The 18,333-nt window shown below is 46.7% G+C and overlaps 1 protein-coding gene across 5 annotated transcripts in view; it reads left to right on the top strand.

The window, feature by feature from the left end:
- SART3 (spliceosome associated factor 3, U4/U6 recycling protein) overlaps positions 1–18,333 on the top strand; it is a 117,286-nt gene that overhangs the window by 23,969 nt on the left and 74,984 nt on the right. For 2 of the 5 annotated variants that reach the window (XM_056528784.1, XM_056528783.1), the window contains exon 2: positions 13,635–13,761. In XM_056528784.1, the coding sequence (XP_056384759.1) occupies positions 13,635–13,761 (127 nt within the window). The other 3 variants (XM_056528785.1, XM_056528781.1, XM_056528782.1) reach the window with 3 other exon arrangements.

The following is an 18,333-nucleotide window of genomic DNA, read 5'->3' as shown; positions in this document are numbered from 1 at the left end:
ACATTCCGTGAGGGGTGCAGTTTCCAAAATGGGGTCACATATGGATATTTATTGTTTTGCGTTTGTCAGAACTGCTGTAACAATCAGCCACCCCTGTGCAAATCGCCTCAAATGTACATGGCGCACTCTCCCTTCTGGGCCTTGTTGTGCGCCCCCAGAGCACTTTGCGCCCACATATGGGGTATCTCCGTACTCGGGAGAAATTGCATTACAAATTTAGAGGGTCTTTTTTCCCTTTTACCTCTTGTGAAAATGAAAAGTATAGGGCAACACCAGCATGTCAGTGTAAAAAATTTATTTTTTTACACTAATATGCTGGTGTAGACCCTAACTTCACCTTTTCATAAGGGGTTAAAGAAGAAAAAGCCCCCCAAAATTTGTAAGGCAATTTCTCCCGAGTACGGCGATACCCCATATGTGTCCCAAAACTGTTGCCCTGAAATACGACAGGGCTCCAAAGTGAGAGCGCCATGCGCATTTGAGGCCTGAATTAGGGATTTGCATAGGGGTGGACATTGGGAATCATTGGCATAGAATACCCCTAACAGGGTGCCTCCAGCTGTTGCAAAACTCCCAACATGCCTGGACAGTCAATGGCTGTCCGGCAATACTGGGAGTTATTATTGTGCAACAGCTGGAGGCTCCGTTTTGGAAACAGTAGCGTACCAGACGTTTTTCATTTTTTTGGGGAGGGGGGGCTGTGTAGGGATATGTGTATATGTAGTGTTTTTTACTTTTTATTTTAGGTTAGTGTTAGTGTAGTGTTTTTAGGGTACAGTCACATGGGCAGAGGTTCACAGCAAGTTTGCCGCTGGAAGTTTGAGCTGCAGCGCAAAATTTGCGCCATCTCAATCTTGCAGCACTCACTGTAAACCTCTGCCCATGTGAGTGTACCCTGTACATTCACATTGGGGGGAGGGGGCAAACATCCAGCTGTTGCAAACATCCAGCTGTTGCAATGCCGCTCGTAATAGGAGTCCGGCCCCCCAGACAAGTGCATCGGAACCCCCTTCCAATGACCCTGTCGGGAGCCCCCCCCAGAGGGTTATCAGCCACGGATTCCTGAGTTTGTTGGCGACTCAAGAATCCTGATGTGACACGGCTGGCTTCACTGATCTGGACTTTTTAAAGTTTTTTTTCAGTGACAGCCTGGTCAATCTAATGGTGGAGCAAACGAACTTGTACGCCCAGCAGTTTATTGCCCACCACCCAGATTCCTTTTTGGCCAGGTCCAATGAATGCAGCGGAAATTAGGACATTTTGGGGCCTCTCGCTGCATATGGGCCTGGTCAAAAAACCAAGTGCTCGTCATTACTGGGGGTGTTTTTTTCAGAAATGGGTCATAGGTCACTGAGTCACTATCATTGGGGACTTTTTATGTTGCCTGAAATGCGCAGCGCTCCCTCTCCACCTGAGCGGGTGCGCATTTGAGGCAACAGATTAGGGACGGCCACACACATCACATTCCCAGAATGATGATTCAGAGCATGGGGTTTGGGGCGGGCATATTTTTTTTAGTTTTGGCTATGCTCTGGGTCATCATTCTGGGAATATATCCTTTTTTTTAATTATGATTTATAATTTTCTGGCCCACTGTACCCCATATTACGGGCCTCTGTACCCCACCTGTCTACCCCAGTTACGGCCCGTTGTCCCCCATAGTGTTCCCCTATTTTAGGGCTCAGTGCTCCCCCCCCATTAATGCTCTTTGAGGGGGGGGGGGGTCCCACATCCTGGCTCCATATAAAGCTCAAGGTCCCTGACTGCGCTCCCACTCAAGCAAGACCTGCTGTGCACCCATCATGCCAAATTCATAAAAAAATAAGGTATGTCCTTACTCCAAATAAATGTATTTACAAATTGTGGGGGGTCTTTTCTGCTATTAACCCTTGTAAAAATGTAAAATTTTGGGGAAAACCCACATTTGTGAAAAAACTAATTTTTTTTGACATATGCAAAAGTCGTGAAACCCCTGTGGGGTATTAAGGCTCACTTTACCCCTTGTTATGTTCCACATGGGGTCTAGTTTCCAAAAAGGTATGCCATGTGTTTTTTTTTTTTTTGCTGTCCTGGCACCATAGGGGCTTCCTAAATGCGGCATGTCCCCCCCCCCCCCATTTCAGCAAAATTTGCAAATGTGACTCCTTCTCTTCTGAGCATTGTGGCGCCCCTGCAGTGCACTTGACGTCCACTTATGGGGTACTTCCATACTCAGAAGAGATGGGGTTACAAATTTTGGGGGGTATTTTCTGCTATTAACCCTTGCAAATATGTGAAATTTGGGGGGGAAACACACATTTTAGTGAAAAAAAAAATTTTTTTTTTGCATATGCAAAAGTTGTGAAACCCATGTGGTGTATTACAGCTCACTTAATTCCTTGTTACGTTCCTCAAGGGGTCTAGTTTCCAAAATGGTATGCCATGTGTTTTTTTTTTTGCTGTCCTGGCACCATAGGGGCTTTCTAAATGCGACATGCCCCCCTAGCAAAATTTGCTCTCAAAAAGCCAAATATTACTCCTTCTCTTCTGAGCATTGTAGTTCGCCCATAGTGCACTTCAGGTCAACTTATGGGGTACCGCCATACTCAGAAGAGATGGGGTTACAATTTTTTGGGGGTCATTTCTGCTATTAACCCTTGCAAAAATGTGAAATTTGAGGGAAAACACACATTTTAGTGAAATTTTTTTTTTTTTACATATGCAGAAGTCGTGAAACACCTGTGGGGTATTAAGGCTCACTTAATTCCTTGTTACGTTCCTCAAGGGGTCTAGTTTCCAAAATGGTATGCCATGTGTTTTTTTTTTTTTGCTGTCCTGGCACCATAGGGGCTTCCTAAATGCGACATGCCCCCCTAGCAAAATTTGCTCTCAAAAAGCCAAATATTACTCCTTATCTTCTGAGCATTGTAGTTTGCCCGTAGTGCACTTCAGGTCAACTTATGGGGTACCGCCATACTTAGAAGAGATGGGGTTACAAATTTTGGGGGGTCTTTTCTGCTATTAACCCTTGCAAAAATGGGAAATTTGAGGGGAAACACACATTTTAGCGATTTTTTTTTTTTTTTTACATATGCAGAAGTCGTGAAACACCTGTGGGGTATTAAGGCTCACTTAATTCCTTGTTACATTCCTCAAGGGGTCTAGTTTCCAAAATGGTATGGCATGTGTTTTTTTTTTTTTTTTTGCTGTTCTGGCACCATAGGGGCTTCCTAAATGCAACATGCCCCCCAAAAACCATTTTAGAAAAACGTACTCTCCAAAAGCCCCTTGTCGCTCCTTTGGTTCTGAGCCCTCTACAGCGCCCGCCGGACACTTTACATAGACATATGAGGTATGTGCTTACTCGAGAGAAATTGGGCTACAAATAGAAGTATAAATTTTCTCCTTTTACCCCTTGTAAAAATAAAAAAAAATTGGATCTACAAGAACATGCCAGTGTAAAAAATTAAGATTGTGAATTTTCTCCTTCACTTTGCTGCTATTCCTGTGAAACACCTATAGGGTTGAAATGCTGACTGAATGTCATTTTGAATACTTTGGGGGGAGCAGTTTTTATAATGGGGTCATTTGTGGGATATTTCTAATATGAAGACCCTTCAATTCCACTTAAAACCTGAACTGGTCCCTGAAAAATAGTGAGTTTGAAAATTTTGTGAAAAATTTGAAAATTGCTGTTGAACTTTGAAGCCCTCTGGTGTCTTAAAAAAGTGAAAACACGTCAATTTTATGATGCAAACATAAAGTAGACATATTGTATATGTGAATCAAAATTCTTTTATTTTGAATATCCATTTTCCTTACAAGCAGAGAACTTCAAAGTTTGAAAAATGCTAATTTTTCATAAAATTTTGGGATTTCTCACCAAAAAAGGATGCAAGTTACCACAAAATGTTACCACTATGTTAAAGTAGAATATGTCACGAAAAAACATTCTCGGAATCAGAATGATAACTAAAAGCATTCCAGAGTTATTAATGTTTAACCCCTTAAGGACCGAGGACGTACTCCTACGCCCCCGTTTCCGAGTCCTTAAGGACCGAGGACGTAGGAGTACGTCCTGTCCATTCCCGGCCCCCCGCCGCTAGCCGGAAGGGAACCAGTGCCCGATGCCTGCTGAAATAGTTCAGCAGGCATCGCGGCATATCGCCCAGGGGGGTCATTATGCCCCCCCATGTCGGCGATCGCCGCAGATCGCTGGACAATTCAGTCCAGCGATCTGCGGCGATTCCGAGTCAATCGGGTCTCCAGTGACCCGGATTTACTGGCTGATCGGGGCCGTCAGAGACAGCCCCGAACAGCCAGAGCCTGCAGGGGTGACCTCACGATCGCCCTGATTCGTCGGCCGGATTCCCGGCTGACCAATCAGGGCGCTTGCTGCGGGTGTCACTCCCGCACCCGCTCCGCCCCTCTTCCGGAGGACGTGAGCGGGTGCGGGACGTGCACCCCTGGTGCTGGGTACCCCGATCCCCGGTGTTAATGTTGGGATCGGGGCCCCAGGAGCGACGACGGCGGCGGGACTGACCTGTGCGGCGATCAAGCAGCAGCAGGTGGTGAGTGACAGCTTCCTGCTGTTGCTTAGCAACAGCTCCCAGCATGCAAAAAGGGCATGCTGGGAGCTGTAGTTATGCAACAGGAGGAGGCAGACCACCACAACTCCCAGCATGCACTTATGGGCATGCTGGGACTTATGGTTTTGCAACAGCTGGAGGCACATTCTTTCTATGGAAAAGTGTACCTTCAGCTGTTGTGTAACTACAATTCCCAGCTTGCACAAACAGCTAAAGTGCATGCTGGGAGTTGTAGTGGTGCATCTGCTGGTTGCATAACTACAACTCCCAGCATGCCCGTTGGCTGTCGGTGACTGCTGAGAGTTGTAGTTTTGCAACAGCTGAAGGCACACTGAGTTAAGTAGCAAACCAGTGTGTCTCCAGCTGTTGCATAACTACAATCCCCAGCCAAAGTAGTATGCCTCCCGCTGTTGCAAAACTACAACACCCAGCATGCCCTTCCGCTGTCCGTACATGCTGGGGGATTGTAGCTTTTGCAACAGCTGAAGGCACACTGGTTGCAAAACACTGAGTTTGTTGCCAAACTCGGTGTTTCACAACCAGTGTGCCTCCAGCTGTTGCAAAACTACAACTCCCAGCATGCACCGATAGACCGTACATGCTGGGAGTTGTAGTTTTGCAACAGCTGGATGTTCCCTCTTCCCCCCCCCCCCCCCCCAATGTGAATGTACAGGGTACACTCACATGGGTGGAGGATTACAGTAAGTATCCGGCTGCAAGTTTGAGCTGCTGCAGCCGGATTATCTGCTGCAGCTCAAGCTGCCAGCGAGAAACTACTGTGAACCCCCGCCAGTGTGACTGTACCCTAAAAACACTACACTAACACAAAATAAAAAGTAAAAAAAACACTACATATACACATACCCCTACACAGCCCCCCTCCCCAATAAAAATGAAAAACGTCTGGTACACCACAGTTTCCAAAACGGAGCCTCCAGCTGTTGCAAAACAACTACTCCCAGTATTACCAGACAGCCACTGACTGTCCAGGCATGCTGGGACTTTTACAACAGCTGGAGGCACCCTATTTGGGAATCACTGGCGTAGAATACCCCTATGTCCACCCCTATGCAAGTCCCTAATTCAGGCCTCAAATGCGCATGGCGCTCTCACTTTGGAGCCCTGTCGTATTTCAAGGCAACAGTTTAGGGCCACATATGGGGTATCGCCGTACTCGGGAGAAATTGTGTTACAAATTATGGGGGGTATTTTCTGCTATTACCCTTTTTACAAATCTAAAATTTTTGGGAAACCAACATTTTAGGTAAAAATATTTTTTTTTTTTTACATATGCAAAAGTTGTGAATCACCTGTGGGGTATTAAGGTTCACATTACCCCTTGTTACGTTCCCTGAGGGGTCTAGTTTCCAAAATAGTATGCCATGTGTTTTTTTTTTGCTGTCCTGGCACCATAGGGGCTTCCTAAATGCGGCATGCCCCCAGAGCAAAATTTGCTTTCAAAAAGCCAAATGTGACTCCTTCTCTTCTGAGACCTGTAGTGCGCCAGCAGAGCACTTTTCACCCCCATATGGGGTGTTTTCTGAATCGGGAGAAATTGGGCTTCAAATTTTGGGGGGTATTTTCTGCTATTATCCTTTTTAAAAATGTAACATTTTTGGGAAACCAAGTATTTTAGGTAAAACATTTTTTTTTCTAGTTTTGCAACAGCTGAAGGCACACTGAGTTAAGTAGCAAACCAGTGTGTCTCCAGCTGTTGCATAACTACAATCCCCAGCCAAAGTAGTATGCCTCCCGCTGTTGCAAAACTACAACACCCAGCATGCCCTTCCGCTGTCCGTACATGCTGGGGGATTGTAGCTTTTGCAACAGCTGAAGGCACACTGGTTGCAAAACACTGAGTTTGTTGCCAAACTCGGTGTTTCACAACCAGTGTGCCTCCAGCTGTTGCAAAACTACAACTCCCAGCATGCACCGATAGACCGTACATGCTGGGAGTTGTAGTTTTGCAACAGCTGGATGTTCCCTCCTCCCCCCCCCCCCCCAATGTGAATGTACAGGGTACACTCACATGGGCGGAGGATTACAGTAAGTATCCGGCTGCAAGTTTGAGCTGCAGCAAATTATCTGCTGCAGCTCAAGCTGCCAGCGAGAAACTACTGTGAACCCCCGCCCGTGTGACTGTACCCTAAAAACACTACACTAACACAAAATAAAATAAAAAGTAAAAAAACACTACATATACACATACCCCTACACAGCCCCCCTCCCCAATAAAAATGAAAAACGTCTGGTACACCACAGTTTCCAAAACGGAGCCTCCAGCTGTTGCAAAACAACTACTCCCAGTATTACCAGACAGCCACTGACTGTCCAGGCATGCTGGGACTTTTACAACAGCTGGAGGCACCCTATTTGGGAATCACTGGCGTAGAATACCCCTATGTCCACCCCTATGCAAGTCCCTAATTCAGGCCTCAAATGCGCATGGCGCTCTCACTTTGGAGCCCTGTCGTATTTCAAGGCAACAGTTTTGGGCCACATATGGGGTATCGCCGTACTCGGGAGAAATTGTGTTACAAATTATGGGGGGTATTTTCTGCTATTACCCTTTTTAAAAATCTAAAATTTTTGGGAAACCAACATTTTAGGTAAAAATTTTTTTTTTTTTTTACATATGCAAAAGTTGTGAATCACCTGTGGGGTATTAAGGTTCACATTACCCCTTGTTACGTTCCCTGAGGGGTCTAGTTTCCAAAATAGTATGCCATGTGGTTTTTTTTTGCTGTCCTGGCACCATAGGGGCTTCCTAAATGCGGCATGCCCCCAGAGAAAAATTTGCTTTCAAAAAGCCAAATGTTACTCCTTCTCTTCTGAGACCTGTAGTGCGCCAGCAGAGCACTTCTCACCCCCATATGGGGTGTTTTCTGAATCGGGAGAAATTGGGCTTCAAATTTTGGGGGGTATTTTCTGCTATTACCCTTTTTAAAAATGTAAAAATTTTGGGAAACCAAGCATTTTAGGTAAAACATTTTTTTTTTTTCTTTACATATGCAAAAGTCGTGAATCACCTGTGGGGTATTAAGGTTCATTTTACCCCTTGTTACGTTCCCTGAGGGGTCTAGTTTCCAAAATGGTATGCCATGTGGGTTTTTTTTTGCTGTCCTGTTACCATAGGGGCTTCCTAAAGGTGACATGCCCCCCAAAAACCATTTGTCGCTCCTTCCCTTCTGAGCCCTCTACTGCGCCCGCCGAACAATTAACATAGACATATGAGGTATGTGCTTACTCGAGAGAAATTGGGTTTCAAATACAAGTAAAAATTTTCTCCTTTTTACCCCTTGCAAAAATTCAAAAATTGGGTCTACAAGAACATGCGAGTGTAAAAAATGAAGATTGTGAATTTTCTCCTTCACTTTTCTGCTATTCCTGTGAGACACCTAAAGGGTTAATACACTTATTGAATGTCATTTTGAATACTTTGGGGGGTTTAGTTTTTATAATGGGGTCATTTATGGGGTATTTCTAATATGAAGACCCTTCAAATCCACTTCAAACCTGAACTGGTCCATGAAAAATAGCGAGTTTGAAAATTTTGTGAAAAATTTCCAAATTGCTGCTGAACTTTGAAGCCCTCTGGTGTCTTCCAAAAGTAAAAACTCATAAATTTTGTGATGCAAACATAAAGTGGACATATTGTATATGTGAACCCAAAAATGTTTTATTTTGAATATCCATTTTCCTTACAAGCAGAGAGCTTCAAAGTTCGAAAAAATGCAAAATTTTCATTTTTTTCATCAAATTTTGGGATTTTTCACCAAGAAAGGATGCAAGTTACCATAAAATTTTACCACTAAGTTAAAGTAGAATATGTCACGAAAAAACAATCTCAGAATCAGAATGATAACTAAAAGCATTCCAGAGTTATTAATGTTTAAAGTGACAGTGGTCAGAATTGCAAAAAACGCTCTGGTCCTTAAGGTGTAAAATGGCCTGGTCCTTAAGGGGTTAAAGTGACAGTGGTCAGATGTGCAAAAAATGGCCGGATCCTAAGGTGTAAAATGGCTGGGTCCTTATAAGGGGTTAACATCCCTAGTATAAAATGACGCTGAACTGAGCGCTGACCACCAATTGAAATGCCCCCTTTCGCCAATAAAAAAAAAATTCAAACTATTAAAACATAGGGGGAGATTTATCAAAACCTGTCCAGAGAAAAATTGCTGAGTTGCCCATAGCAACCAATCAGATCTCTTCTTTCATTTCTGAGAAATTAAAGAAGCGATCTGATTGGATGGGATGGAAAAATAAGAGTTCTCTTAGAGTTAGTTAGAGCTCCCGAGAGGGATTGCAGCATAGAGGAAGAAGGGCGGAAGTGAGCCCAGGTAGGCTTCAGATGACGTCACACCTGCTGGGCCATGCCCCTTTCCTCACTCACACACGGCCAGCATCATGAGCAGCAGGGATACGAGAAGAAAAGTTATTTGGCTGCTGTTTTAACAGAAAATAAAATCCAGGATAGTTTCAGTGAGAGTCAGGGACAGATGGCAGATGACGTTGTGACCCACCTGTAACGGGTCTGTTAGGATCTTTTTTTTTTGGAGGGGGGGGGGGGGGGGGCTTTTAACAGCCATTATTGGGACGAGTCACAAAGGGCACGGCCGGATCCCATTGATTGGTTCCGTTGTTTTAGAGGAGTATAGCGGGAGAAGAAGACGGTGCATGCACTCATTTTTCTCCTACTATACTCCTGCCAGGTCACAATGGCAGTGTGAACGTAGCCTTATTTGCTGTGTTCATAAGGTCAAAATGGCCTGTGTCCTTAAAGGATTAAAATGTCCGTGTTATTTCAAAAAGAATTTAACGTGACAAAACTTTTGATTGGTGGTAGTCTCAGTACTAACTACCCCACTGATCAGGAGATCCATTCTGTCATTCCTTTTAGTATGACCCCATCCTAGGCACAACCCTCTTGGTAGGTCCTCTCTTCAGTCTCTTCACTAGTGAGGTCTAGAATGCAGTTGCTTCGGGCAGATCTTATCACCAGCTTCTCCATTCTCCTCAACTCACTTTTGTAGGATGAAGGCGCTGCAGGGAGCCATTTATCAGGAGCACCTCCACTCTAGACACAACCAGCTATCTCAGCCCCCTCTCGTTGTCTCCTTGTTTTCTCTAGATCACGTGTCAATTATATGTCTTCACCACCATGTCCACATCCGAACTGGGGGGGCGAGGATGTCTACAGACTTCCCTAAGTCTTTCCCAACTCACAGCGCCGTGCACACGGCCACAACCAATATGTCGGCCCCATGCACAACGTACGCACGCACGCTGTAAGGGCAGTTCTAAAGAGGACCCCCAGAACGCCTGGTCCTCCGTCTCCCTGGAGACAAGGCTGTCCGTGGCGCCTGTATGCACATTGAACCTCTCCCGTAGACAAATTAATATGAAGAATAGTCATATAGAGTGTGCAGACGCAGTGTGCAGTGAACAGAGGGTGTGTGTGTAGTGGCGGTGGGTTTAATCCTTTGGCTGGTAGCCATGCTGTGGACAGGATTCGCTGCGAACACCTGCCCGCCCAACAACGTTGTGAATTCGTAGCAAAGCGCACGATGGCGGCTGCTGAGCACGGAAAGGAGAGGGAGAACCAGGGGCTCAGGGGTGAGGAGGGAGAGGAAGAGATGGAGGAAGAGGAGCGCGGAGACGGGTCCTCTGAGGGGACAGGACAGTCTTCCTCTGATGAGGAGGACGAGAAGGAGAATGAAGCAGAAATCCAGAGGCTGGAGGAGCAGGTGATGCCTAAGAACTGGGGGAACTAGTGCCCCCCCGCATACATGGGCAATGGCATGGGTTTAGGGGTGATTCTGATCTGTGCAGGGTGTTAGGCCAGTCTCAGGGGAGTTTAGGAGCAGCATGTGAGAACGCTAGAAGTTTCAACATTTCGACCGTCACCACTGTATTTCAAGCTTGAAAAAGACTGTGGTGACGGTCAAAATGTTGTATTCTACCATGAGGTAATAAACCTTTGTTTGTTCACTACTTTGGAGTGCTGCTGGAAGCTTTACTTTGCCATATATATATATATATATATATATATACACACACACACTAGATAGATGCTCCGCTGTGTGACTGATCTGTTAGGCTGCGTTCACATCTCATTTTTGCAATATGGTTCCCGCATCAGGTTTAAAAATAAATAAAAAAAAGTGTCTCAAAACTGGACCAAACTGTATACATCTCTGTACGGTTTTAAACTGTATACAGTTTGAAAACGGATGTCCGGTTGCATACGGTTTAATCCGTTTAATCCATTTGTGGGAAGAACTTTCAGCGTGCACTACGCATGTGAAAATTGCAAAACCATATTGTGCAAACCGAACGGAACCATACGCACATACGGTTCGGTACTGTTCCCATAGACCACCATTTAAAAGAAAATGTATACGGGTTGTATCCGGTTTTTCACCCGGACATAATACCGTAGTAGACTACAGTTTTGTGTACGGGGTAAATCGGATAAAACCGTAAATGATGCAAAACTTACACAACCGGATGCTACGTTTGGCATACGGTTTTCAATGACATGTCTATGCATACGGTTTGCAATACGGTTTTTACACTGAAACCGGATACGGGAACCGTATTGCAAAAACTAGATGTGAATGCAGCCTTACTTCTGTGCTCACATCATAAACATGCAGGTTTTTATGGTAGCCCATATTCTGAGAATAGAGCCAGGGGTTGGAATGAGGCATTCAGTGTATCAGACAGATCTAGCTGTGTATAGACAGGATTTTCCTATTATTGTAGGTGACAATATCTTGCTAGAATTTGTCATCATATATGGGATCAGTAAGGATACAATTGCATGGACTCTGATCAGTCTGAAGAGAGAAGAGCAGAGGCTGCCTAATACAGTGTTTCCCAACCATGGTGCATCCAAACTAATAGTCCCAGCATGTCTGAAGAGCCTCTCCTCTGACTCTCTTCAGACTGATAGGATCCTTACAATTGTATCCTTACTGATCAGCAACAGCTGGAAACACTGGCTAAAAGGAGTTATCCAGCAGGGCAGGAGGGGGAGTTTTTCATCACTTGGCCACATAATAGGGTTTAAAAAAACAAACTTTTACTTCTTGCACTCTAGCAGTGGCTCCTGTCCCTGACTCCTCTCAGAAATCCTGAGGCTCAGCAGTGACATCGGGACCCGGACTGTCACAAAGCTTCTCAGCAAATCACTGGCCGCAGCAATATCCAACCTTGGCAGTTTGCCTTTTTTAAACCCGTTATGTGGCCAAAAAAAAAACAAAAAAACCTTCTGCTGGCTAACCCCTTTAAAGGAAAACTGTCACCTGTTCCACACTAAACACGATACACCAGGTTATAGTGCGGGGGAACAGGAGATCCATGCGGGGTCCCTGACTCATATACGTACCTTCTGTCTTGCACCCGGTTCCTCAGAAGATCAGCTTCTTTCTTCTTTTTTAAATTCGTGCTGGAGGCGGGGCAGCCGGCTGGATTTGGATATGACAACTCAGTAGGCACAGATACTCATGTGACCAACACCCTTGAATATTCAAATGCAGCTGGCGGGCCCGCCTCCAGCGTGCAATTCACAGAAGAAAGAAGCCAATCTTAAGAGGAACCGGGTACCAGACAGAAGGTATGTGTATGAGTCAGGGGCCCCGCATCGGTCTCCTGTTCACACGCACTATAACCCAGTGTATTGGGTTTAGTGTGGGTGACCGATTTCCTTTAAAGGACATCTATAGTGCAAAATAACTTATCCCCTATCAGAAGAATAAGGGATAAGTTATAGATGGCGGGGGGGTCCGAGCGCTGGGGCCCCCCGCGATCTTTGGTATGGGGCCGCGGCAATATACAGGAAAGGGGGCGTTTCATCCCCGCATGACGCGGCAGCCGAGACGCCCCCTCCATGAATCCCGAAAAGAACAACTCCACTTCCTCTCTAGTATACAGCAGATAAGGACTGGAAAGATTAAGATTGTTTAACAGAAGTAATTTAATAATCTGTTTAACTTTCTGGCACTAGTTGATATGAAAAAAGTTTTCCACCGGCATACCCCTTTAAAGCTGATTAGTTGAAACTGAGTTTGATGAATTGGTTTGATAAAGTAAATTGTGATCATTCCTTGAGCCTTGTTCACTCAATTCATTATTTATTTTTTATTTTATTTTTTTAGCAAAATTTGTCCTATCTAAAAAAAAAAAAAAAAAAAAAATGTGAACAAGAAAACAAGGGTGCCATTTAATACCCCCAGTTGTAGATAGGTTCACTTTATTCCACAAGCTCAGACAGCTCAATGTGGATATTCTATGGAAATGAGATAATTCACTGACACTTTTGAGAAGACCTTTTGGGTCCAAACACTGAGAACCCAGCTAATTGCAGAAATAGACAGGCCCTTTGGTCACTATAAAAATTTAGATAATGACCTATAGCCGGCTTTCCTATACAGCGGAGCGTCACAACACCTGCCCGAAGCGGGAGCTGCCACGCCCCCTCTATATAGCTCTATGGGAGAGACGAAGATTGCCGAACGGCTCTCCCATAGTGCTGCATGCAGGTGGCGTGGCAGCCCCCGCTTCGTGTGGGGGGGCGTGACGCAACGATGTATAGGAGAGCTGGGGCTCTAAACAGGAGATCGGGGGGGGGGGGGGGGGTGGCTGCCCAGCGCTCGGATCCCCTGCAATATAAAACTTGTCCCCTATCCCCTATTTCATGAAACTTATCCTTTAATGCCATATAATGAAAACGGCTCCTGAAAATCCCACCTCTAGGAGTTACCATACCTACTGGGACACTAACCAGTCCTGCAGCAGCATCAGGCTTGTCCATGACTCATGGACAAGGCTGCATGAGCAGACAGACCAATCACCTCCCACCACCACTAGGGAGGGACACGCCCCCTTCTCTTGAGAGGATTTCTAACACTGTGAGCTAATAAAAAGATTTATTTTTTATAGTATAGCTGATAGAGGCATCAAAATTACATGTACATGGTCAAAATTAGGTACTGAATAACTCTGTGTTACAATATTCTCGTACATTGACATAGGTCTAAAAAGTTTTTTCTGCCTTATCAGCTCTCTATAAATGCCTTTGACTACAACTGCCATGTGGACCTCATAAAACTCTTGAGGCAGGAGGGGGAGCTGGACAGATTAAGACGTGCCCGCCAGAAGATGAGTGAACTTTTCCCTCTAACTGAAGGTATGTGTATGAAGCGCAAATACGTTGGTTATCAGCATTTTAAGTACATTACCTTAGAGGGATTGTCTCACAACAGCACAATTTACCCCTTCAGGACCAAGCCAATTTTTGCATTTTCTTTTTTTTTTGTCCCGCCTTTTAATAGCCATTGCCTCGCCTTTTTATAGCCATAACTCTTTTATCTACAGAGCCACGTACATGCTTCTTTTTTGCCTGACCAATTGTGCTTTGTAATGACATCTCTCATTTTTCATAACATATGCTCCCAAAAATTATAGAAAGATAGAGATCAGATTGAGGTAATTTTAAACATACTTTTTTTTTGCAAAAGTTGCAAAATAGTTTTTTGTTTTGTTTGACTTTCCAATTTTATTTTTTTTCACCACTGGTCTTCTTCGGCATCCTGGGGCCCGAGACATCACACTGCGCTGATCTAATCATCAGCCGCAGTTATGTCCCGACTCAGCGGATGTGTCATGTAATGGGTCCGGGAGCCAGGAAATAGGCCAGTCCGGGATCAATACATCACACTGCCACTCAGTGTTTCACTGGCCAAGGGGGGAATATTGCTGTGGCCAGTGATAAACCTAGTGCAGTGTGACGTGTAAGAAGCTCGGGTCCGGAGGATGGGACCGGCGGCATCTGTGGAGTGGCGAAAGGCAAGTTAAGGCATGTTATTTTTATTTTGGCAACCTGAGCAGAATAAAAACATTTTTAATTACTGGATAACACCTTTTAATGTTATAACTGATCTGTGTAAATAAATGTTCGCGGTCGCTCTTCATTGGGAGACACTATACCGATGGGTATATGCTCTTGTCACTAGAAGGCGCTGAGACTAGGAAAAGAAGTCGGCTCCTGGATATACTCACCCACTGGAAGTGAGGTAATCAGTTTTAGCTAGTGTCAGTGCATTCAGGAATCCGGTCAGCCACGATTTACTGCTACGTTGGGTCAACTACCATACATCTCCCACTCCGTTGACGGAAGTTCAGGTATCCTACTGCGGTGTAGTTCTGAGTGAGTCAACCCATGTTGCTCCATGTGCCCTATGCAATGCACCACATACTGGTTCGCAGGGTTCCCTGCTTTACCAGGTCCCTCTCTGCATGTCTGCCGTTCTCACGGCTGAAGGCTGGTAACCCACTTTCAATGTGTGGTTCTGACTGCAGGACCAGGTGTGGCCATATTCCCTATGCCATATAGCCAGACTGTGTCTGCAGGGTTTCTAATCCACCAGGTCACCTCCCCCTTTCCTGCCACTCCCGTCACTGCATCCCAGTGACTAACTTTCCATGTGAAGTTCCACGAAGTGTGTCTCTGGGTTCATTGAACCTGTTATACCATTCAGACTGTCTCTGCATGTTTCCTGCCCCACATATCTCCTTCATCTCTTGCATCAGCGACAGCAGTCCTGGTGTGGGGCACAATTAGGAAATGGGGTGTAGGCATTTCCTACAGGTTCCATGGCTTTTCACACCAACTGCAGCACTCTGTTCCCCTTTCTAAGAGTGCCACGTTGGTCTGCTAGGGGCATGGTTGTTATACACCATTGGGTGCTGAGCTTGCCTTTCATACTGCGTACTTAGATTTCTGCGATTCCTTTTGTGTCTGCAATCTTGGTTCCTCACTACTATCAAGAGGTATCCATGTCTGTGTCCCTACGTATGTTAGGTCCCTTGGCAGGTGTAGAGCCCACCTTCCTTTCTGTCAGTGGGGTGTGCCTCAGACCTTCCTGTAATCTTGTTTCCACAGGTCTGCGGCGGTTGAGCACCTCTTTTCTGGCATGGGGCCTGTTGGGGTGTCACAGACAGTTCAGCGCCCCCCCCCCCCCCTTATGCCTCAAGGTATCTTCCTAGATTCCTGTGCAGGGTGGCTTAGGCGCCTGCTCGGTTGCCTTACACATGACTAGACTGGCTCCGTTGGTGCCCATCTGGCCCGGGGTTTCACCCCGTTGGGGTGTTACTCTCAATGCTGTTGGTTACTCTGTGTGTGTGTGTTTTTCTTCCTTTGATTTGTAGTCACGTCTTTGCCCAGCTCCAGTGTCCAGGGTTCCGATCCCTCTGGGGACACAAATTGGCTCCTCGATATGTTCTCGCAGAGTTCCTGGGGGCTTCGTCCACCCAGTACTTTGTCGGTTGCCTTAGGGTGGATTGTCCCTGCCCCACAGTGCCTGGTGCACTTTGACAATGCTTCTTCTACGGGGGTACAGGGGTCAGGGGGCTTGGCATGGTAAGTGCCTGAGTTTCATCTCCATCACCTCTTGTTTTCCTGTCCACTAGGGGGACTATTTCGCTGGTCGCTTTCTACTACCGAGATGGAATCCTCTCTCTCTTACCACTTTTCTCTATCGGCTCCATTGGGGGACACGGACAGTGTATCTTGCTGTCTCTAGGAGGTGTGACACTATGGTGATAAAAAAAAGTCAGCTCCTCCCTGCAGAATACACCCGCCTTCAGGCTCTGAGCTTGTCAGTTTAAGCTTAGTGTCTGAAGGAGGTGGACGTGGTCTGGATTGCTCCAGACCAGGTCTTCTGATTTTTTTGTTTTCCTAGTTAGGGACGTGTTAGTTTTTCCTTTTTCTTTTCTGTTTTCAGGTGGGACTCAGAGACTGTGGTTCCCTGTTTCCCCATTGCGAGTGAGGGGGCACAGACATTGCGTATATGCGCTGTTAATCCCCCCTCGCCAACGGTCAGCGCTTGGGTGGTACCTCACGGGTCCGGGTCCCCCTATTTCCCTGCTCGCCTCGCTCGCGCATAGCAGCCAGGCGTGATGCAGGTAACTAAAGCTGACTGAAGACTTCACTGAAGACTCCAGTAGGTAAGTTCTTCTGACTGAGGTAAGTACTTCCCCTTTTTTTTTCTCCATAGGTACAGACTCGCAGCCTCTGGAGACCCCCTGTTTTGGCCCACCTTCAGTTTTTGGGGCTAGCTTACAGGGGCTGCACTTTATTTTTGGGGGAGCAGTGGCACCTGAAGGGACATCTTATATGGGGCACTTCACTTGTGTGTGTGTGTGTACTTTCACTTTGCCGGCAGTGCCTTATACGCAGCTGATAGCCGCGGCGCTGCTATGAGCCGGGCGCTTCAGCACCGGCTTCTTTATTTTCTCCGGCAGTCTCTGCCGGCGTTGGCCGCCCGCTCTATTCCCCCGAGCGCACAAACGGCCGACAGGTGCGCTCGGGACAAGGGGCGGGCGCCATGACAGTTCTCTTCGGCCGGTCTGTAGCTCCGCCCACAGGGCTGGGAGCGCTCAGAGGCGCGAAGCAGCCTCCAATCAGCACCGTGGGTGCGATTTTCAGTAGGAAGGGGTCAGTTACTTTGTGCCTTGCTTCAGGCACGCCCCTCTCTTCCTATTGGCTGGCCTGTTTCACTCTCTAGCTGCACAGAGCGAGTTTCCTCACTGCAGCTGACAGGGGACACAGACTAGGGTGAGAAAGTTCTCACTTCTTTTCACACATTATGTCTGTACCCAGAGCTGTTCCTTCCTCTAAACAGAGACCTGGAACTTCAGTGACTTACTATCTCTGTAAGCACTGTAATACTAAGATGTCTGGCTCTGCTGAGCCCACTTGCCCTGCCTGCTCCACTGCTCCCCCCTGATGCCCCTTTGGTCCCGGTGGATCCAGCCGCTCCCCCAGCCTGGGTTTCTTCCCTGACCCAGTATATGGCTGACTTGACCCAAGTTTCCCGCTCTGTGGCTGAGGCCTCCCGGGAAGTGGTGTCCGCCTTGAAGGGGTCTTCCCTGCGCAGGACCTCTGGAAGGGCTCGCTCCTCGTCTCCACATACTTCACACTCTCACAAGCGTCCCAGGGGGTGCCTCGTCTGACTCTTCCAATGAGTCTTCAGATAGACGTGAGCGTTCCCCCCAGGGGTCCCGCCCCCCTGTCATCTGGGCACAAACGTCACTCCTCCAGAGGACGTTCTTGGAGTCGCCGCTCTGCCATGCCAGAGCTGCGTACTCGGTCAGAGTCGCCCCCCTCCAGGACTGCCTCTACTCATTCTCATTCCCCTGGTGAACTGGTGGACAAGGCTTCCGATCCGGCATCTGACTCAGAGGACCACCCGGACTCAGTTGCAATGGTGAACTCTTTGGTTACAGCCCTAAGAGACACCTTTCACTTAGAGGACCCTGGATCTTCGGATGTCAATCCAGGAGTATCCTTTCATTGTGCTAAGCCAGCACCTCAGAAGTTTAGCTCTCACGCTGACTTTTGACGACATTCTGGAAACCACATGGAAACATCCAGACAAGAGGTTCCCGGGAATCAAGACAATTCAAGAACGTTATCCATTTGACAAGGTTTTTGTCACTAAGGTGGTTTCCCCTCCCTCAGTGGATCCACCAATCTCCCGGATCAATAAGGCGACTACGCTGCCTCTGGCAGATGCCGCTGCCTTAAAGTATCCCACGGACAAGAAGGTAGAATCCTTAGCGAAGTTTGCCACTGAAGCTGCTGGCTCTTCTCTTCTTCCCATCTTCGCCTCGACATGGGTGTCCAAGGGCCTGTCGGAGTGGTGCCAAAAGCTCCGTCAGGATATTTTAGCGGGATCCCCCCCGGAGGATCTATCTG

This window comes from Hyla sarda, chromosome 1 (assembly GCF_029499605.1).
Source record: "Hyla sarda isolate aHylSar1 chromosome 1, aHylSar1.hap1, whole genome shotgun sequence".
In the NCBI taxonomy this organism is placed as follows: Eukaryota; Metazoa; Chordata; class Amphibia; order Anura; family Hylidae; genus Hyla; species Hyla sarda.
The sequence above is the reverse complement of the archived record's forward strand: the minus strand, read 5'-3'. Positions and strand labels throughout refer to the sequence as shown.